Here is a 23,848-nt window from a genome sequence, read left to right on the forward strand (position 1 = left end):
AAGAACAGGAATCTGAGGCTATCATGGGCTCAGACTCACCCAAGCTGGACAGAAGATTAGAAAAAAAAAATCACCTGGTCTTTTTCCAGTCTTCAACTGTCCAGTTTCGGTCAGTCTGTGCCCATGATAGCCTCAGAAGTGGAACCCGAGGAGGTCTTCTGCTGTTATAGCCCATCCACCTCAAGGTTTGACATGTTGTGCATTCTGAGATGCTTTTGTACATTGCAGAGATGCTTTTAGTACCACAATTTGTGTGATTATCTGAGTTACTGTAGCCTTTCTGTCAGCTCGAAACAGTCTGGCCAGTCTCCGATGACCTCTGTCATCAACAAGGTGTTTAAGTCCACAGAACTGCCGCTCACTTGATGTTTTTTTCTTTATTGCACCATTCTGAATAAACTCTAGAAACGGTTGTGTGTGAAAATCCCAGGAGATCAGCAGATATAGAAATACTCAAAACCAGCCCATCTGGCACCAACAATGATGCGACAGTCAAAATTTCTGAGATCACTTTTTTTTTTTTCTCCATTCTGGTGGTTGATGTGAACATTACTCGAAGCTGCTGGCCCGTATCTGCATGATTTTATGCACTGCACTGCTGCCACATGATTGGCTGATTAGATAATTGCATAAATGTGCAGATGTACAGGTGTTCCTAACAAAGCATTCAGTAAGTGCATATATACTATAGCTGCAGTTTGAAGTATAACTTGAAATTTTCAATATGTTTACATTTTGAAAACTCTACTGAGCAATAGAATTGGATGTGTAGTTTATTCTTTACTGCATAGTTTATAGTATATTTTATAGTCTAGTGTTATTTTATATTTGTATTTATTGACATAGTTGTATTTACAGACATTGTACTGTTTGTCACTGTGTTTACTTATCCTCTTACCTGTCACTCTTTCATGTTAATTGTAGCACCATGATCTGTCTGTGATGAGAGGAATGACAATTAAAATTAACAAAGCAGAATCAATCAATCAATAAATGGCATACAGTGCTATCAGATTGGCATGGTCCATCACATTAAACTGGTACCCATGCAGGATACACACTCCCTTACAGCACACCATGAATTGTTTGTTTGTAGGAATGCACTGATTCCCACATTTTCCGGTGTAAATACAGTATCATTATTAACACTGATGAAAAATCCAGATGGATCTGACCAGCTACCATCTGCCAAAACACAGGCTGAGCTTGTAGATCATGTTTGCCAGCTGCTAAGTGCTGATATACAGAATACAGTTTCTGAATAACCACAACTAACGCTACATTGTAGACAAATTGTTTTAACAAAATAACACAATAGTAAGGCAATTAGAAATCTTAATCATGTATTGATCAATTTAGTCAAGTAATAAGGAAGCTGGAAAATAACTTTCTAGCTGGTAAAGATCACCTACCAGCTTGTGTTTTGGCTGCTAAATGGTCAGACCTGGACTTTTCAGCAGGGATTGCTCTGGATGTTGGCTGATACTCATTACTGATCTGAGATTCCAGTGATCCTGACCCCTTCTGCCCTCTGGACCTGCCTGATCCAGCGTGACGCCCTTCTCCTGGTTGGATTTCTCATTACTTGGAAACCACTCTCTGCTGCTGAGGATGGCTCCACATGGACAGCCTAAAGATACATGAGATTACTGTAGATGGTACCACTTAGAAAACATGAAGATGGTTTAGGACTACAGTTGATATGAACAGTTTTGCTACGACGGCTTAGGACTATGATTGCTATGATAGCTTTAGGACTGCAATTCCAATGAACAGTTTTGCACTCAAGTCTCCATCAGTGAACAGTTCAACAAAATAGACTTCATGTGAAAACTATAATGAATTTCCTGTTTACACAATTGCACTTTTTGACTATACAGTACACAGTTATAGAAGGGAATTATTTATAATTGCACTACTTGTTGTCACCCAGATGAGGATGGGTTCCTTTTTGAGTCTAGTTCCTGTCAAGGTTTCTTCCTCATGTCGTCTCAGGGAGTTTTTCCTTGCCACCGTCACCTCTGCCTTGCTCATTAGGGATACATTTATAAATGTACAAGTTTAAAACTTATATCTTTAATTTATATATTTTTGTAAAGCTGCTTTGTGACAATGGCCAATGTTAAAAGCACCATACAAATAAAATTCAGTTGAATTGTACTGATACATTGTCAAAGACTCTTCTCTGTTGCCACAGAGTGCAAAATATCACGTGTTCATGTAATAAAGTATGTCAGAGAATCAAATTAAAAAAAAAAAAAAAAATTTAAAGAGGTCTGATCTGATATGATCCAGATATTTAATACTGTGTTGTTACATAAATATTATTTAATTTCTTTTCACTCACCAAGATGTGGGAAAAGTTTCTTTTAAAAGCACAATATAGCCTATTCTTGTAATGACACCAATTTAAATGTCTAACATTAGTACCCCAGTATAGGGAACCTCACCCACAGACACCCCACTACATGTCAACAGTAATGCTAAGTTAAAGTTACAGTGCTCTAGTCCTTAATTCCAGGCTAACTAACAGCTCGGTGGTCCGTGAGGAGATGACACAAAACATGACTGAAATTTATGTACACTAAGAGTCTACACCAAGAGAAAACATTCACTTTATCCTATTTTATCATATCATAACTAACAGCCAGATGGATAAAAGCTGAAAAACAGCAGGCTATATCCGAAGCCTACGCTAGTAGCTCTATGTTATGGAGGAAGCTATAGCTAATAACCAGGAGCTCCATGCAAGAAAAGAAGGAGCGCATCAGCAGCGTCTCTCCTTCAGCCGTTATTTTGATGGAGGCGCCCTTCACTCCGTTATATCCAGGCTTTAAGAGAGAGCAGGTGCAGGGAAAAGAGGTTAAGCATCACCACGGATAATTAGCAACACAATCTGATTTTCTAGGAGCAGAGGCGTTTATTTTTCCGTGTGACAAGAAGATGGTCGCCAAACAGAGGATCCGGATGGCCAACGAGAAGCACAGCAAAAACATCACGCAGAGGGGCAACGTGGCGAAGACCCTGGTAAGACATGTTTATCCTGCAGGAAATGACAATTAACAGCGAATATTTCTACAAGTAGCGTTTCTAAACGAACATAAACCCCCTCCGGAGATGTCTTCGTTTTACAGGAGAGATTTTTTTTTTTTGGTCAGTCGTTTGCCACGTCAGCGGAGAAACAATTCTCTCCTTATCACTACCATCATCGTTTACTCCTGCTGTTTTAATAGATAACGCTATCATTTCGATCATACACATGGGTAACCTATGTCGTCTTCTCTCTTGCCTGTAAAGCTATGTAAGCTGTTACTTCATCCTGGCTTAATTATGTATCCAGATGTGAAATTAAATTATGCACTAATTTATTTCTCATCCAAAAAGAGCAGCCTGGGTTTCTGACAAAACCACCAACCAGTGTTTAAGCATCAACACTGTACTGGGGCAAACTTTTACATTCAGTACATTCAGCAGATGTGTTTATGATGTGACATATACAGACTTTTCCCCAACTGCTGTAAAGCCCAGTGGTCACACCCTCTCATACATGTGGCTATAAATAAGTGCACATTAGGCCTACACATCTGGAACCTGGAACCTGATCATGATTCAGGGCTGAGGATGCAGGATAGCAATTAGAAGTTGAAATGAAATATTTTGTCCCTTAAGACCTTTGCTTATCATTTAATTGCCTTGTTGTCACTGACCTTACCTCAACTGCTATATCACCTGAACTCCATGTCCCATCTTGTTTGAAGGCATGTCCAAGAGCAGTTTACTTTTCAGCTGTGCAGTATATGACTCCATGTTGTCAAAGAAGCAAAGGCGACGCATATGTAATCCATGTAATCCTAATTTAACTTTAAACTGCCCTTCTTAGGTTGAACGTTCAAAGGACAAGACAGTTCTGTGTCTCATAGATATCATTATATGTATGCTAAACAATAAGCCCTGTTCTTAAAATAATGGCAGGCTGATTTTATCATTGCTGTACGTGCTATCTAATGTACTTTTTTTTCGCTTATAAATTAGTAATTTCCCTTGTTGCAGTGTTGTGTTCTTGTGTTGTCAGTGAGAACTTTTTCTTCATGCTGTAATCCATTTTGCGGGGCAATAAATCACCAAAGGGTGGCATGGTGGTGCAGCAGGTCGTGTTGCCGCCTCCCAGCTCCAGGGTCCTGGGATCGATCCTAAACTCGATTTACAGTCTGTGTGAAGTTTCTCATGCTCTCCCATGTTTATGTATGTTTCCTTCCAATTCCCAAAAACATGCCAGTAGGTGGATTGGCTACACCATGTTGCCCTAGGTGTGAAAGGTGTGTGTGTGTGCGTGTGTGTGTGTGTGTGTGTATGCATGGTGCCCTGCGATGGACTGGTGTCCATCAGGGTGTATTCTTGCCTAGCACCCTGGGATAAGCTCCAGATCCACTGCAACCTTGACAGGATAAAGTGGTTACTGAAGATGTATGAAGCACCTGCTACAACCTACTAAGCACCTACTACTGAAGATGTTTAAAGCTCTTACTAGGTGCTCTCATTATTTTAATATTTTAATACATAATATTTTAATTGGGTAGTTGACTAATCAGGTAAGATACTAGAACTTTGCACTTTCCAGATATTGGAGAATAATATTATACAGGCAGTGTCAAAATGATACAGTGAAAAGGCTGAATAATGCTACAGTGAAAATGCCTCAGTTTCACAGACATTTTAGAGGTGTAGATGGTTGGACTCCAGGCTCTGCATTTCAGTCATGCCATGTGCTATTTGGTTATAACCAGCAATGAAAACACATGATAAAACCAGGACCATGCTAAACTTTACTAAAACTCTAAAACAGAGGTGTGTAGTCATATTCAAATGGTTCAGTGTGGCTGCAGGTTTTCATTTCACCTCATCAACTCATCAGTCATTTGATTGTGTGAATGTATTAAGGTGTGCTTCGGTGGAATGAAAGCCTGCAGCCATACTGATCCTTTGTGCATATGACTGCACACCCAGGCTTCAAACATGTTGCCGTGTCTTAAATAGTTGGCTCATCTTGAGCCATTGGGATTATTGTGCAATCATCTCAATTTTTTAATTTTATTGGCTGACTCTGTGTTTGCCATTTACTGGTCTTCTGTGTCAGTGAACTCAACAGAAGTACAACATTTTCAAAATGTATGGCTGTTTGGCTATTTCAACTGACAGTAATGAACACAGGAATTGTATAATTCAGTACTTGTTATTGTTACTTTTTGGAGTAAATGAAATGCAATTTCTTGTTTTCTGATTATCTTGCAGCGACCACAAGAAGAGAAATATCCAGTGGGACCATGGCTTTTGGCACTCTTTGTATTTGTTGTTTGTGGATCAGGTAACATCCTTTTCAAACTCTTGTATTTACCCACATACAAATGGGTGACAAATTACAGTTAAAACCAACATAACCTGCCTTAGTGAGGTTTTGAGCCACCACAAGCTGCCAGAACAGCTTCAGTGTCCCTCAGCACAGATCTCTGGAACTGTGCATGAGGGATGAACAGCATTTTTCCAAAGTAGAGCATATTCTCTGATTTGGTGTTTTAATGCTGGTGTTGGAGAGTACTGTCTAACACGTTGCTTCAAAATCTTCCATAGGTGTTCACCTGGGTTGAGATCTGGTGACTGTGATGGCCATAGCATATGATTTACATTATTTTCACCCCATCAAACCATTCCTTGTGCCCTTTGGATGGGGGCATTGGCATCCTAGCAGATATGACTCCCATCAGGATAGAAATGCTCCCAAGTGGTACAACAGAAAAACGTTCCCTGTAGCCGGGAAGTTGCAAGTTTGAATCCCAGTGATGCCATAGCCATCTGTGGCCAGGAGGCAAGGGAGCAAAATTGGCCATGCTTTCTGGGTAGAAGGGATGACATACTCTCTCTCCCCTGTCAGTCACAGTAACACTTGCCATTTGTGGGCTTGTGTGAGCACATGTATGCGTAAGAGTGCACCTAGTGCTTTTCTCTGAGTGTGTTACGCTGCCCTGTGACACAGATTAGGTTGGCTGGCTTCATGCTTCTTGGAGGAAGCAAGTGTTATTCTTCACCCTCCCACGTTGGTAGCTGTCGTATGATAGGGGAGAGCTGGCTGATGGGTGAAAATTGGCAGGAGACCGAACCGGGTAGAAAATGGTAGAAATCGAAAGAAAAAAGATGTTTCATCATAAAGGTGATCAGACAGAATAACTTTGTATTGATTTTCAATGATCCTACACTCTAAGGGGACAAGTGGACCCAAACCTTCCAGCAAAATTCCCCACATAGCATGTGAGAGCCACTGGTTTTTCCTTTAATTTGTCACTCATCTGTATAGATTCAGATTTCAATGCCATATGAATATGATTGAGAAACAAATACAGTACTTTAGTTGTAGAACTCACAACTCTATATTCCTGGCTCTAACCACTGACAATCTGTTCTTAATCATCTTAGCCATCTTTCAAATCATTCAGAGCATCCGAATGGGAATATGAGTCCTGCGCGTCCTCTACACATCCATGAGATCTGCGCCCATTAGGCACAGTAGTAGGGAAAACCGGAGGCTGCAATTCTAATTGTCAGCTGTATGCTAAGGAGCCGAGTCCTGTGCACAGTATATGACATTGCCATTCACTTGTTTACAATGTACCTGGATGATGGGAACAAGTGCTTTTCTACTGAACCATTGTGGCTGGCTTTGCCCCCTCATGTCTGATCATGGATCATATTTGTGCAATAGAACATATGCTTTTGTAACCATTAATGTTGTGCCACATTTTGTTTGTATATGTTGTTTGTTCTACTGATGTCCTGTAAGACGGTTTTGAAAATAAATTCTACACATTTGGGAAATGTCTGGTTTCAGTTTTGCTTTTATAAATAGAAAAGTCTGATCTCAGGCAGAAGGTAAGAGAATATTTAATTATACAGTGAATAACAGAATTATAAGCAACTGTGACATGCTGCTAAACAGCAATTTTTAAAAATTTATTCACTATTTTTCTGATTTGAATATTTAAGATTCTGTTACACACAGGTTGTTCAGCAAAACATGGAAACACCAGAGGAGCTCCCTTCTTGCTTGATTAAAACGATAACTCTGAAGTCGGAAGGGTAAATCTTGTTTCAAGTCTGGTTATATATATATCCCCTTCTTTGTCGTGTGCAGTTTGAAAAGTTCAGCTCACAGTAGCAAAGTAACTATAAGAATTGTCCATTTGAGATGAAAATACTGTGCCAGTTCATTTCAGTCAGGTTTTAGATCTACTTTACCGGAAGCCCAATACATTGAAGGTTCGCAGTAAAGAAACTGTAACTTATAAGTGGTTTGGGCTATATGTCAGGACTATATCAATCTTGCCCCCTTTCTTGCAAGGACACCTGACCTAAAAAAAAAAAAAAAAAAAAAAACAGGCAGAAGGGACAAGAAAGACAAGAGAAATAAAACGGGGCAAGACATACGTACATTGTAGATTCTGAAGTAACTGATTTAATGTGAAGCAGCCTTGAGATAACAGATTATGACTCCTAAAATTAGCTGAAATCAGTAGTTCACCTGACCTATTCCTCTTGGTCTCTCCATCTCTCTCTCTCTCTCTCTCTCTCACACACACACACACACACACACACACACACACACACACACACACACACACACACACACTCTCTCTTAGTTAAAATAACACATATGTTCTCAGCCAAGGTTCCTTAAACATTTTATTGAGAGTTGTGAAGTGCAGTTGAACTATTTTACACCTTATCACCGGTTTTGAGAGCCATGCACGCAACATAAGCATACAACTTATATATATAATGCAGTAATAATGCATATTAGTTATTAATGATATTCAGAATAACTAAGTTGAAGGTTTGATCTCCAGAGTACTTCACTGTCAAAAACAGAAACAAATCACATGGGTGCAATATACTTCAAATAACTTCAAGTGAACAAGGTTTACAGTAGGTGTTAACACAGCCAGGAATTTGAGTAGTTGTCTTTTGTCCTGTAAATATCCTAAGACTGAAACCTCCGTTCTTGTATAACAGCATAAAAAAGTCAAATATTTCAGGCAAACCAACAACCCAGTCTTTAGTTTGTACAACCCAAATAGTGTCTCTTAGTGTTTCTCACAATATCACTATTTTACAGATTACTTACACTAAATATACAAGGATATACAGGAGCCCACATTCATTCTTCCATCCATTCTCTCAGCTCAACATCTTTTTCCTCAGATTCTTGTGAGTCACTGCACTGAAACAGCAGCTTTTAAGTTGCAACAGATGGAATAAGGAATTCAATGTTAAATACTGAAAATCAATACCTCCCTCCTAGGCAACTTTACTCCCTTCATTCACCCAGGTATAATGATGACCCAAATGCAAATAATTGAGACACCATCTCATACACCTTCCACATAGTTGATGGTGCACTGATTAGTTGTTCAACAAAGAATTTTCACATTTGTCATCATTAAAGTGCTTGCTTTTTGGAGTCTTAAAAAAAGACTGATCAGCATTTCCACTACAAAATTGAGTGAGGTATGGAAACACCATTACAAAGCCAGAGTTACCACTGAAAAATGACATCGCTTAAAATCCTTTAGACACAGGCACAGTGATTTGAGTTGTGTCCACTTCGAATTTTCTTTTTCCCAACAGTAACAATCCATGGAGTTTGGCAATATCCAACATGTCAGCAATCTACTGGACTGTCAGCAGTGTGTACAGCAACGCAGTGTAGCCTTTATCAAGTTCTTAGACTTTAAATATGTGCAAACTTTGACATAATCCTCTTGTGAAAGAGGCGTACGTGTTCTATAAGTGAAGTCTGCCTTAGCTCAGTTGACCACTCATTCCTCTTCACAGGAAACTTGGATGTTACACTGAGGGGCCAGAGTTCTGTGTAGGGAGCTGCTGCACCGCCATCGCTGATTGCTGTGTTCCCTGCGTGGACGACGGTGGAGAACCACTCTGGACCTGGGCCTGAAACTGTGCCAGCTGCTCCGGACTGGCTAAATTCTTCAGCAGGTTGTTTTCCTGCTCCAGCTGAGAGTTTCTTTCTATCAGTTCTTTGATCTGCTCTTTCAGCACCTCCACTTCCTCTCGAACAGCATACATCAAGTGACTCTTCACTAGATCCTGAAGACAGAGAATACACAGCATTGCAGCATTCAGAGTTAAGCATAATGTTAGGACAGAAACCACTTCCAACACAAGGAAATCAAGTAAGATGTGTATAAGCCTGAATTATCACAGCACTATTTACAGTACTAGTTATGGGTTTAGTAAGGTTTTCAGTTATGCAGGTAATTTTTGTCATGATTATGCTTATGTTGTTGTTGACTGGAAACATTTATTTTAAAATAAAAAAATAAAAAAAATGAATTGAGGACAGGACTAATGATTTTAAGCGCATTTGCAGCATTGTACATGAGCCAAACTGATGCAACGCTGAGGAAAGCTATGGGCATATGTTCAGTTAGGGAATACCTGCATTCAGCACTACAGGCTCTTGCTACACTCCGCGTCACTGAGAGAACAAAATGGCCGTCCCACACCGAGCTCAGCCAATCAGAGGCCGAGATATTTATAACCGCCTGTAAAAGCTTTGGCCTTTGCCTAGCAACAGTAACGAGGCACAGGCTCGCGTGAGGCCGAGTACTGCTCCTGATCACGGCTTCATGCAGGAAATATGACTCCACTTTCAAAACGTTAGCACGGGCAGGGGTATTATTTATGTTTCTGGACATCTCGGCACTGAAAATTAGTATTCGCCGAAAATATGAATAACTCCTAATGTGAAATACCACTGCTCGTTTATTATTTGCGTTATAATTACAAGTGGTGAAGCCGCAACGTCTAATCGTCGTAATTCTAAACGAGAAGAGCAACGGCAGGGGGAACAAAAAACAAACAAAACAGACCTGCAGTATTCCTGCCATTGGTTATAACAAACACAGCAGCGGAATAGACTGAAGTATTAAGGGAGCTGAAGCTACCTGCCTGTGTTGTGCACCACCATGTCCATTTAGTGATTATGTAATTCACTGGACAGTTGGGGATGCTGATGCAGCTCTGTCACCAGCTCTGTCCTCAATCATTACTATTCACCTTACTGCACAAACCCACTCTTATTCTGCCGCTAACATGGCCTCGTTATATATAGCGAGAAAAGAAATCCACACACTTACCATTGCTTGCTCGATTTTGTTGTCTATGGCCACAACACTGGCACCAGAAGAGCTGAAAAATAAACCCAAACACAGCCATGATTAATCAGATAAAAAAAATAAAGAAAGAAAGAAAAAGGACTAAAGACGCTACTGTAGGCAGAATACATCTGAACATTCAATGTAAATGTGTACATTCAATTACATTCTACTATAAATAATAAATATTGCTTTTTCAAACAATTAAATATGGCACTAGCATGACGATGAGCCTACATTTAATAGCAAAAATGTCCAGATTTACAGAGCAGTCCTCTATGCAGCATCTTTCTCTCGGAGAAACGGCTCGAATGCAGAAAAGCAAGCAGATTTCAGACCTTATTAACACGGTATTACCATCCACAGGCATGGCGATAAACAAATATTCTATGTTTTAAAGCTATAGTAAAGAGCTATAGTTAGGATCACTTGACTAATTACTATAAACAGGGCATTTCTAGCCCTATACCACTGAGTCCTGACGGTTCTTGCTCTAAAACACATACGCTTGTCTTTTTTTTTTTTTTTTTTTTTTTTACCTATTGTCGAGCCTCACGGAGGAAGTTTCGGTTCCCAGCAGTGATGACAGAAAAGATATTGAAAAATTTCTTAGCTGGCATACACCAAGATCCATCGCCACCGAATAGCATTGAGAATTCATGCTATTTCGTCCATATACACCGAGACAGAAGCGAGAAAACTGACACTGTTAAGCGATGCGCGGGTGTTGTATAGCCTCACCGCGGTTCACATTGAATCGGTTGGCGAGAAAAGTCGACCTTCGGAAAGAAAGGCTGGTTTTCAGCAGCGCGCACATCCACCTCCGCCGCACAAAGGCTCTCCAAGGTCAGCTCATCTCCGCTGTGCTGAAAAATCTGCAGCCTGCACTATTTGCATAATATATCCGAGAAAAACAGCGGAGCGCTGCACCCTATTGGTGGAGCAGGAACATGGTTTGACTAATCTATGCGGTAACGCCTCCACTGGAGCCTCAGCAGCGCCATCACGCATAATTTATTTAAAACGCGCCTTCCTAATAAGGAAATTCCGGCTACACCAGAACAATACATTTTGTACGACAGTGTAATAAATTCAAATATTCGTGCTACACATTAATATCCAAGCCTACACAAATATCAAGATCAACACTAAGAATTTACCTGATGAAATAGATACTTATCCACACATTATCTAAAGTAGATACTTTTTCACTGAAAACTAACTTTCACTACTAAAGCACAGTCACAACTACAGCACAGTGGCACCTAAACCCATACAGCAGCTTGAAATGCTATCAGAGATTCAGCACATACATGCTGACACTTGATTGTAGTAAATGGAACTACAGCTGGCTATGAAATAACGATTTCTAACAGGTCTCGGAAATATTTATAAAATACATAACATTCACTCTTTTCTAAAGACAAAAAAATGTGCCATTATTTCATTTAAGAAGCAAATTAATTAACTACTTTCACACAAGCCTCATTGTTCAGACATGTACATGTTCTGCAGATTTAATGTCTGAAGGGAAAAACCAAAATAAATTAACAAGGACATGTTTTTAGTAAAAAACTGAGACCGGTGTAATGTTATAGTTTGTGCAAGCTGTGCAGTAATTTAGGCAAACTAACATGAGCACAGGTGTATGTGGTATAATATCCAAGTCAGTCCTGGCCATAATAATTGCCTTTCATTAGCAACCCCATGTAAAGAGCCTGCCAGGTCAGAGCCAACAGGCACTGTCACGTACAGAAAAATTAAATGCTTTGACCAGAGCAACACATCAAAAATTAAATTACAGGTCATGTGATGAAACGTAAGATATACTGTACTTCATTAAATGTTCCTTTGGAAAGAGCTGCTTGGGTGTTACCGAGGATTTACACCATGTCACATGACCATCAGAAACGACATTCACAATGCTGATGTAACATTACACACAAAAAGCATAGTACAAAAACAGTGTAAGCAGATTAGACTCTCTGTTCTAGACAAGATCTTATTGCAGCAGGTATTGTACTAAGACTTTGTATATGTTTTATTATAGTAATTATTTACAGTTAAAAGCTATCCATGATGAATCCTAGCATGGGAGCCTTGGTTAATAAATTTGTTTTCTCTCCAGTATCAAGTGAATATTGACAAGTTTCAGGACAGTTGGTGACCCTGATCAAAGATCACTAATACCAACCCTGAACTCCTATGCAAGTCTGAACCTTACACTGCTGGTAATCTTCACTATGCAAAATAACAGTGTGTAAAGTTGTGTAGTATTATCTACTTATTTATTCACTTTAAAAACTATAGCAATCAACTTTCTAACAGTACACTAAATTAGTGAGTCAAAGAAACTACATCAGCAAATATGAAGAAGGTATTATTTACAGATATGCATTCTGTGTACTAAGAACGCATTCTGGGAAGGGAATGTATACTACTACTAAAGGTCTCGGCTTGTTTGACCCCTAGAGAGAACTGGAAGCCTACTTCTAGGCTTCTACTTTAACCTGTGTGGAAACTACTAAAAATGTGTTATAACCCCTGTATGTTCATGTGGATTTGCTCCAAATGGCACAAAAGAAAACAACGTTTTGCCTGGGTGATATGGCCACAATATAGCTACCACATCAGATTAAACTTCACATTTAATATCTTAAAATACAACATATCTGCAATTATGGAATGGATAAGCCTGCCTCAAGATTATGGTGGTAGACTAGTCTCTTGGTTTCTAGAAAATATAGGCCAGTTATATTAATTAAACATAACAGCACAACAAACAAGGGATAGAATCCAAGTAGCTCAATGAACGACAAGCTCTTCCCGAGTTCTTATCTGGAAGAGGCTTTAAACAATTATAGCACCCAAATATACGTCATCTCTGTGTGGCCTGACCTCAGTGCCTGACCTAGGCTAATGTCATTTAAAAGACTTACAACACACTACTGCTCATTCATCCCAATACGGTGACTTTAAGCCACCTTACTGTTTTGGACCAACCACAACACGCCAAAAAAGATCATGACCCAAATGACATCTTCATCTTGCCAACACTGACCATCATCTCGATGACAATGAAAGTATTGAACATTACAACACATATATGTTTCAGAATACAACCATTTTAATTATAATACAGTCCTGTATTATTACTGGACATTATGTTGACAGAGTTAAAAATAGCGTTTCCATTCAGAAAGGATTTCTATAGCTACTTCAAAATGAAATCCAAAAAAAAAAAAAAAAAAAAAAAAAAAAAGAACAGTGCAGCACGCAACTATACGTAGACGTGTCTACAGAAAGGCCTGAAAACAATGTAAACAAGGCATTTGCTCTTTTCAGTTGTGAGCTTTACCTCTTCAGATGCTTTTCCAACTCCCAGAACAAAAGCTTTACGGCCATTCTGTCTCGGCCCTGCACCTGGAGATCCGTTTCTCTCATTGATCCGTCAATCAACAGTCCTTCAATAAGAAAGTTCAATCCGCTATACTCCACAAGGCTCAAACATATACACATGAGGACAACGAGCAGTATGTTACGCTGTGTACCTGGCACAAAGATGCAAAAAGCAGTCCAAGGGTTGCATGTGCCTCTTTTCAATTGTCTGCACTGTGCTGCCTTTGTATGTCTAACAAGCCGAGTTGCAAGCGATTGATAGAAAACAAGAGTGGGACAAGCTGTGATGTCATGTCATGTGACTCACTGTTACATAAACCATCAGCAGAGATTAAGACCTTCCCAATGATCAGTGCTTGTACAAACTGATGCTCCGGAGGCTGCTGCCCACACCACATCAGCGGCCACCCAAATTTCATATAGCCCAACCCACTCTCTCCTCCTCCTCCTCCTCTTTCCCGCCAGTGTAACATGCATTTCTCTTCTCCAACTGCTGCTTTGTAGAGAGATGGGCCCCTGCACTTCAGCCTGGACTTATCTTGTCACTTCTCATCAGTGTTGTAGGCCAGCAATGGCTTAAAGTTACCATGGCTGATAAAACATGCACATGTCTCATAGGCTTAGGCTGTTCACACTGAAATAATAGAGAAGAGCCCAACAATAGGAGGGACTGTACCTGTCCAAAGAACATTGAGTGGGTGCTTTGGATGGTGGTGTGTTGCAGCTGTGTTTAGTTGAGGCTCTATGCACTCAAATACATCAGCATCAACACACAGACTCTGCTGCAGGCCCATACACCAAACATTGCAGGTTTCTACAGTTAGGTGAAAGCACACTCTTCTTTATGGAATAATTTAGTAATATTCAATTTTCATATAAGAATATGGATTCCAATGCATTTAAGCTTTACTACATTACTGTATGTAATATTATACTTAAAAAATACATACAAATAAAAAAAATTAAAAGAAATTTACCTTGAGAATGTCTCATTTAATGGTCTGTATTTTACTGGAGAAAGAACTTTTGGTAGGGATCACATTTAGCTTCTACTTATGACATCTGCTTTCTTAGCTATAAAAACAGTTAAAATAAATAATTAAACAAAGTTAGCACTTTATAGCAAAAAGCAATTTTACCAGCATGGATAGCAAGTTTTATATGCTGCCTGTTAGGTTGTGTTACGGAATACATAACGTATGTGTGTATGTATATATATATGTATGTATGCATGCATGCAATAAATGTATAAATATAAAACTAAAAATAAATATACAAATATCACTCATTCAAAACAGTAATGAAGCTTTTAGCTGCAAAAGAGCCTATTGTAATAAAACTGGTAAACATGTTCATCTATCAGAGGAGTTGACATGAACAAAATTGCTGGAACATTTTTTGTGCACGTACAAAGATGCAGAGACTACTGCCTTCAGATTTGACTAAAATAAAATACCTTAGAAGCCCGATGACCTTACACTGCCTTGAGTGGCACAGTACAAACTTAATCTCAGAAGCCCCAAAGTGCTGTCTATCCAGATGCTTTCTGAACTGATCCAGGGTGGAGAGGTAATATTTGGAAGTGTCATTTAAAACAATATCGACTAAATGGTATATCGAATACATGATTATCAACACATGCTTATTTGTTACACAGACAAATAAATGCCACATTGCCACCCAGCATGAGAGTGTACGTCATTTTGCCATTTGGGCTGACAGCAGCAGGTTGCACAACAGAGCTTCATCCTGTATTCTCCAGCTCCCACTCTCACAGTGCAGCACACACAGAAAAGACTGGACAGCCTCAGCAAGTTTCACTCCACGAGCAAGGAAAGGAGGAGAGTAAACTGCTTCAATGTGCATGTGACAAACAAAAATGATTAAAGACTAATGCATGAGCTCAATGAGTTTCTAAAAATACTGGTAAAGGAAAAGTATATTACATTTTTATCCTAGGTAATTCATTTCAAATTCAGCAGACAACAACTATGTTTACAAATCTTTCACCCATCAGCAATTCATGTTTCATACAATATGATCTCACTGATGTGCACAAGGAGCTGCATTTTCCATTTTCACTGTCCTAGGGTAATTTCTGGACAAAGGACCAACCACAGGCAATATATAAGATCTGTTCTATAGCATGTTGTGCTCTAGTTTTTGAGGAAGTGTGAAAAGCATCTCACACGTTACATAACTGTGCTCATCTGTATACAGAGGCAGCAAGTAGAAGTAATGTGAAGTGAAATCTGGTATGTACAGGATTTGCTCGAAGGCAGAACGGTCAATAAAGAAGACCTGGGAGAAACCACTGAAGTGAGCTCAAAGAAAAAGATGAATAAAGTTTCCACCATGACAACATGAGAACATTTCTTGGCACTGTCGTAGCTACCAAATCCATATAAACTCACACATTCCATCCCAATAGCTGAAACCAGTGCAGTCTGTACATAAACTGACAGTTTAGACCATTTGTGATGTACGATCTGGGCATACAGTATTAATGAGTCTGGAACTGTATAAATATGTACTGTTCTTAAGCCAAGATTCAAACACAGGGAAATACAGCGAAGGCTTTCCAAAGAAGTGGACCAGCACAGACAAGCTCCAGTTAACTGATGAAGTGGCACAATAGTAGGGATGTCACTAATTTGGCTAGCCATGATGGGGGTTGTTTGTACTGTACATGATGTTCTTGATACAAATGACCAGTCAAGCGTAAGCATTACTTCCACTTGAACCCTTAATGTGACCATGTCAACTGTATGTTGGCAAAACTATCAACATTCTGAACCAGAAATGTGAACTTATAGAATTTAACTAATACTGCTATTCCACCAAGTTTTCGTAGTGGTCAAAATGAAACCCCATTTTACAGACTATTAAAAATTCTAATAGCCCCACATCAAAGCAAATAAGGAAATTCTACCCGTGCATATTTTATTAAATCTTATATTGCTTTGAAAAGCTCTGACTTTATAGCATTGGCTTATAACAGTGAGCTCAAAATCTAGACATTACAGGCAGGTCCCACAATAACATACATTTAAGGCTTAAACTATAGAGAGAATATTGTGAAACATTGCTCTGCAAAGCTTAACAGCATCCTTCATCTCATGCCTTGCTCTTTTCAAACTGCGCTTTCCCTACGATGTGTATTTATTGTGTTGGATGAATGCAGCAGCTAACCAAAAGCTCCCAACAGGCAAAAAAATAAAAAAATTAAAAAATCACTTGATCGAAAGTCAGGCGTGTGTGGTGGAGATATTTACTTTCCCCAGTGTCACCACATAAAAATAACAGCCATATGACAGAAGACAGAGCAGTTTTCTAACCACAAAAGGCATATGGCTCATCTGCATGTATGGCAGTGTGACCATTGGGAACACAGGGTTACCAGTAGTGACTGAGAATTGTGTGTCATCCCTGGCTCTTTTTCATCTTAAGATCACGTGCAGAAGATGACATCAATAATGCACATCCCTCCCACCCAGGTTACTACATTATATGTACAGTTTGGGGGTAAATCCTGTGGAAAAATACTGAATTACACTGATTTAATCATCAATCATTTTTCTACACCTAAAACCAAATCTAGCAGCTTGCCCCATTTAACGTAATCTGCATGCTTTTTTTACTTTATTCCCCATCTCTTTCTGGTACCTTATTATTACTATAAGGCGAGCTGTCCATTTTCCTACATTCATTGAGCACGTTTCCCCACCCTTTTTCTCTCTCTCTCTCTCTCTCTCTCCATCTGTCACGTCAGATCGTGACGACTGTTCCTCTCCCTATTGGTTTGCCCTAATTCCAAGAGGAACATTCACAGACAACAACCGGCAAGATCCAGTTTGCTTGGGAGCAACAATCCCTCTGTTGAAAGCGTCTGCGCACTGCAAGGGCATCTTAGTCTTGTTCTGGCCTGTACATGAAAGCACACCTGCAGCGTCTCAAGCCGCAAGCCAAAACTGCCAGCAAAAATGTAACGTCAGACTACAAGCACCTAAATAAATAATATGAGAGAATAAATATAATACTAACACAATGCTACATCTTGCAAGGCAGAATACAGAATCAAAACCAGACCTAAGGATTGATTAAATCCCATTCAAACAATTCAATAAATCATTTGATTCAAGGGCAGATGAATGGAGCACAGAATACAAGGTCACTTACGAGTATCAGTCTCAAAGTGAATCACTTGGTCCAAAAGTTGATTGCTCCTCATCTTTGACAGAGACCACCTGAAAAATCTCAACAGTTGGCTCCACTTAACTCTTCCTGAACAGGACGGAATATGAATATATATATATATATATATATATATATATATATATATATATATATATATATATATATAAAGAAACCTCAGGCACAGTCTGTACAAGTGAAGCTTTATTAAAAAAAAAAAAAAAAAAAAAAAAAAAGCTATTAAACTTTGGACTAATTTTGTTCTAATCTCTCTGAGTGCAGGATCATAGAGCACGATTAGACACACTCCCCTCATTAGCCCATTTGCTTTTTATTCTTTTGTTAAGGCAGGAACGGGTTGTGAGCCCTGAGCGAGCGGGCACACTGCCGCCTTCCGCATGCCTGGCAAGAGAACAGAGGTGTGCTGTTGGAGAGAGCATTGGGCATGCATGACTGAGGAATGCCTGAGTAAGACATGGACAGGAAAAAGGCTAAAACTCAGAACAACGCTAATATGACCTCAATAATAAGAATCATTGTTAAGATACAAGCAATTTCCATATAATCAAGTGGTGTACATAAAAGGAAACAGTGTTGTCAGTGTGTCCACTTAGTCCACCATCTGCAAAGGTGAAAACTGTAAACCACTTTCAGTGAATACCCTCATATTAAGAACAGCTTTCTCAGCTATCAAAACGAGGTGTCTACACAGCTCCATAAACAATGTGGTTCTGTCAAGTACAGGTGTTTTGAGGATTGTTACTTTTTCTATGTTACTGCAGCTTTGAGGTACCAAAATTTTTTAAATGTGGATTTTTCTAATACTAAGGAATGCTATACATTTTCAGGAAGCCTTTTCAGGAAGTTTAAGCATGTTGCAAATGAGCCAACAGTTTAAAAAAAATAAAAAATAGACTGAGAATATGAGGAAGTGACTTGCACAATACCCTTAAATAATCAAAATACAAGTAAATAAGATTAGTGTTAACCTTTAATGGATAGAAACACAAACTGAAAATATTACAGAGCCCCCTGAAGACTAATTACGTTATTTTAAATAAACGCTTGTACTAAACAAATAAAGCAAATACAGGTTTCAGAAATAAACCAGAAGGAACTGCAGTAATGCACTATAAGTCAAAAGATTCAAAACACAAGCATATGAAAAGGAATATGTAAGTGCTCTTCAGTCTAATACAACATGTGTTTATCACTGATTATAGGTGTTTCAATTCAACAGAGAAAGGTTTTAAAATTCTTGTCAAAATCTAAGAGCAATCCGGGAAACAGCTAAACAAAAAAAGTCTAATATACGCGACTATGTAATACAATAAAAGATTATTTTAAGATGAGACGGAAACAAATGTTTGCAATCAATCTCAAAGCCAGGGGAAATAAGGAAAAATGTAATCCTCTGAGATTATATTTAGCTAACAGGTAAACAAAGGAGTAGCTTTAGTTAGGATTAAGGAGCACCTTTCCATTGAATCAGACCCACCAGACTTCTGCAGTTACTCTCCCCCACATCCAATGACAAAGTGCCCAATATCTCTGATTACGGTAGGATTACATCAGACACAGACCTGACGCTTGCATCTCTACTGTGATCAGGACAGCCTAAGCACCTTACATTTATTTTAGATATCCCAAAGCATCAAGAAACACTGTTAACCTCAGGTAATGGCCTTAGCAAAACTTAAAGCAAGTAGGTCACCATTTTCCTGCAGCATACAAATTAAGGAAGAAATGAAAAATACATGGCAGAACTAACATTCTTGTGACCAAAACAAACCTAGAAAATGTTTAGGTTTAAGACAGAGAAAGAAAGGCTACAAGACAGGTTGTACCTAGAAAATGTTTAGGTTTAAGACAGAGAAAGAAAGGCTACAACTGTGTGTAGTTTCACATATTCTACCCGTGTCTGTGTGGGTTTCCTCCGGGTTCTCCGGTTTCCTCCAACCTCCCAAAGACTTGTATACAGGTGGATTGGCTGCTCTAAATTGCCCCTAGGTGTGAATGTGTGTGTGCATGGTGCCCTGCGATAGACTGGAGGCCCATCCAGGGTGTATTTCCACCTCAGTGTTCCCAAGACAGGCTCAGGATCTAGTGCAATGCTGACCAGTTTGTAACTGCTTATGGGACTTACAAAACCACATAACAGTTTAAATTAATTAATGCTATCTTTGTGATAGGGATCATAACAGTGAAAACTGAGAAAAGGTAAAGAAAGAATTTGAAATGCAACACATGGAAGAAGTAAGAAGAAGGATTCACTTTTTACCCTCAAACATCTACACCACCACTGCAAGCAGTCAAACTCAGAGCAGAAAAGCTCTTAAGCTCCCAGTGAAATGACCTTACAACTAACGGTGAGTGTGCACGGTACCAAAAGGAACATTCTCTGTGTTAAAGGCCAATGAACAGCTTAAATGAAAAGAAACTTCTTATGACGTTTGTAAGTGAAATGGTGAGAATGCCACTGTGGTGACTTCCAGATTACTTTTTTGCACATTCATGCCACTGCTACTTCATCAGCACTTTCACAGTATCTGCAGATTTGAGCCTCACAGCATATCTGACCAGAAGATACAATGGCTGACGTCAGCAGGGTGAAGAAAAAAAAAAAATCTAAATACTGTACGCAGGTGGATACGTGACAGTAAATATACAGACCTTTTCCAATGCTCAATTTAATTTAGCCACCAAGCAATGAGAGTTATTTTTTTGGATGTTATTAGAGGTGATAACTTACTGTACTCTATTCTCCTTCATTATACAGTAACTACCCCAAACGTCCCCAACTGACTCTTTGGGTACCTTCTTCTAGCTACTTTAAGTGAAAAGAAAAGCCTGTTGAAATACAAATGTAATTCTTGTAAATCATGTGAACGTTTTTCTGCTACCCAAAAGTTGTTTAAGGAAGTAGACAGAAACAGAGCCATTGTTAGTCCTGAGACAGCCGGCACACAGAAGTGCCCACGGGCCATATCCACTAGAGCTGTCATTTGCAGAATGACATTTAATGCCCACACAAACAAATATAAAGGGAAGGTTGCATAAACTAGAATTCCAGGAAAACAGGAATCGCTGATGGTGCTAGTCTGCTCCCTAGTGTACATTTGCGATATCACAAGGCCTGGAAACTTCTGTCCATCCTAACACATTTCAGGAAGCTTAAGCACGTTGCAAATGAGCCAACAGTTAATAGGGAGTATATACTGAGAATATATAAAAGTGACTTTCACAATATCCTTATGTAATCAAAATATGGATGAATAAGTTTAGAGTTAACCTTCAATGGATAGAAGTACAATAAACTGGAAATGAAGACTAAGATTAATCACAAGTAGACTATTTTGAAAACTAATCACATTCTTTTAAATAAACCCTTGCACTAAATAAATAAAGCAAATATAAGTTTCAGAAGTCAACCAGGAAGAACTGCAGTAATGCACTATAAATCAAAAGACTTTCAAAACTCAAGAATATGAAAAGGCCAAAAATATGCCAGCACACTTCAGTCTAATACAACATGCATTTATCACTGACAAGAATTTTAAAACCTGCTGACTTGAAACAGTTAAAGTGCAAGTGTAACAGCAATTAGGGAAACGGCTAATAATGTCCAATATAGCCAACTATGTACTACAATAAAAGATTATTTTAGGATGGGACAAAAATGAATGTTTTACCAAAACTGCTATATAGTTTTACCCACCTTTACTGGATAACATTGGAACAGTACAGTAAAGGTAATTCAAGTTACTTGCTTTCATAGGATTTATGGCATCTATGCATGGTCAGATATTTCCTGTTTACTCAGAGCTACCGTGAGTTGTGTTAGTAATGCACAGCCACAACTTCTTTCCTCTGAGAAGTGTCCATATCTCTGTGAGCACAAAAAAAAAAATCTTAATGTTCTACAGAAATGTGTTGAAATTTCTATCTGTGGTTATCACATACATTACAGATGTGCTAGACAGAAATGGAGTTAATAAATGTTGAAGTATTAAAAGCTAAAAGCAACCATTTCTCATAAAGTCCGGTGTACGTAATAGCCAGAATGTTGCAATAAGATCTTCAATAAGATCACTTCTCTGTGTCATTGGAATCACTGCCTCTAGGAAGCATATATAGTCATTATTTTCCTTTCTATTTAAAATGTAAAATGTAATTTAAAATTTATGTAAAAGAAATTACTGGGATTCTGTTCTTCCAACCAAAAAGAAAAACATTTAATTCATTACTTGCATATTTTAATAGCAGAGTAGTACTAGTATACTAAGGAAATGGTTGGAATCTCAGTATACAAGCAAATATTTTTAATTATTATGGAAGATGCATACAAAAAAAATTAACAAAAGCCAGTTTTAGGTCGGTTTACAGTGTTTTTAACTCCACATATGCTGATTGGGCATTGTCTATCATGCCCTCATTCAGCATATGTTCAAAATTACCATGACATGTGGTTTTTTGTTGTATGGTCAGTTTTTTTATTTGAGACACAAAAAGTTTTGAGAAAGCTTGTCTGTGCATATTGTTTTTAATCTGCCAGATATACATACGGTGAATAGGTGAACTTGCTGATATGTGAACAGTGCCTCTCGTGTTGCCGTTGTATCTACACGGGTGTGTGCAGTCCACCGTCTGGTTTCTAATTGGGTCAAATGTTAAACATTTATACTTGGAAAATAGCAGTATCATCATCAAAATTCCATGTTTAATATCTCCTTGGCTCTCTGCATATAAAATTTCAGAGTCCAGTGCATAACCATTTGCAAGAAATCCCAAAACAAATATCACCTATCTTTCTCATTATTGTTTACCACCTGCAACACCCCCTGAACTATACGGCCCTTTTAAATGTGTTTATTTTGTCAAAATTTCATTTCTTCATATTCCATCAAAGCAAGAATAAAAACATTGCCTTTATCAAACATACCAAAATGTCATTTGTTTGTATGATCACGCACTAGAGCAAATTATGCTTTATTAGTTATTCTCACAAAATAAAGACTATTTTTGTAACCTTACCTTTATAGCAAAGTCAAAGGAGACCTGCACTTGATAATATAGCGGGTTACCCTATAATCCTGTTTTTTTTTCTTTTCTGTACTGCACTGTTTGTTTGCAAAGTCACCCTACACACTGTAGCCTGTTGCGTTAAACAGCTGATACTAATGAGACTGACACCTGTATCACCCAATCCTACCCTTTCTAAGCTTTACAAGATATATGACTTGCCCTGATTGGTGTTTTGCAAGTCAAGTGAGGCTGCTGTATAATGGTAGTCCCCCTCCCATGTGGCTTTGAAGGCAGCATGCCACTGAATATTAATGATAATCAACCACAGATCATGCACCACTAGTGGGCACTGAATTAATTAAAATTCTCTGCAGAGAGTTTGGACAAAGACACAATGCTTTTCTTCAGCCGCATTTTATACAGTTTACACTGATAAAGAAAATGAAATCATGTGTGAAAAAATAAATAGCCTTAGGCTAAACTATATTAATGCCAACAATATCAATTTTTTAAAAAAAAATTAATAAAATTCAGTTCGCACTGAGATTTCTACACCTTAACTGCTGAACTATTTGACAAAAGTCAAATCTAAGAGATTTATTTATTTATTTAATGCAACTGGCAAAGAAAAAAAAAAAAAAAAAAGCTAGACAGCAGGGGGAGCCATACACACACGTTTTTCAAACAAACAAACAAACAAACACACAAACACACACACACACACACACACACACACACACACACACACACACACACACACACACACACACACACACACTTTTGCAGTGCTTTTAATCACATTAGATTATATTAGCCAGTCCAGGGGTAGGGAGTTTTCCAAAGTTTTCTACCAATTCTACAGCATAAATCTATCTTACTTTATGAACTGTAATAAGCATCCAACTGTCAGTTATTGGCAAGTGAAATTATTTTCCTCCTGCCGGGAGATACAGTAACAGGTTATGTTAGTTCAGATTTAACAGTTAAGTACCAGATCCATCACAAGC

At 38.6% G+C, this 23,848-nt stretch overlaps 2 protein-coding genes across 4 annotated transcripts in view; one reads left to right on the forward strand and one right to left on the reverse strand.

Moving 5' to 3' along the window:
• The first annotated feature begins 2,680 nt into the window (after window positions 1–2,680).
• serp2 (stress-associated endoplasmic reticulum protein family member 2) lies at window positions 2,681–6,864 on the forward strand. Its single transcript, XM_026910044.3, has 3 exons — window positions 2,681–3,027; window positions 5,290–5,362; window positions 6,466–6,864. The coding sequence occupies exons 1-3, from the start codon at window positions 2,944–2,946 to the stop codon at window positions 6,504–6,506; spliced, it is 198 nt and encodes a 65-aa protein (XP_026765845.1). The 5' UTR covers window positions 2,681–2,943; the 3' UTR covers window positions 6,507–6,864.
• An 851-nt stretch (window positions 6,865–7,715) lies between these two features.
• tsc22d1 (TSC22 domain family, member 1) overlaps window positions 7,716–23,848 on the reverse strand; it is a 28,986-nt gene continuing 12,853 nt past the window's right edge. Inside the window, exons 1-3 of one of the 3 annotated variants that reach the window (XM_026911899.3) lie at window positions 13,582–14,480; window positions 10,206–10,257; window positions 7,716–9,153 (exon numbers count right to left, since the gene is read on the reverse strand). In XM_026911899.3, the coding sequence (XP_026767700.1) occupies window positions 8,893–9,153; window positions 10,206–10,257; window positions 13,582–13,742 (474 nt within the window). In that variant the 5' untranslated portion in view covers window positions 13,743–14,480 and the 3' untranslated portion in view covers window positions 7,716–8,892. Of the gene's footprint in view, window positions 9,154–10,205; window positions 10,258–10,762; window positions 13,402–13,581; window positions 14,481–23,848 lie in introns of those variants that run through there. The other 2 variants (XM_026911906.3, XM_026911892.3) reach the window with 2 other exon arrangements.

Source organism: Pangasianodon hypophthalmus, chromosome 5 (genome assembly GCF_027358585.1).
Source record: "Pangasianodon hypophthalmus isolate fPanHyp1 chromosome 5, fPanHyp1.pri, whole genome shotgun sequence".
NCBI classification, from domain to species: Eukaryota; Metazoa; Chordata; class Actinopteri; order Siluriformes; family Pangasiidae; genus Pangasianodon; species Pangasianodon hypophthalmus.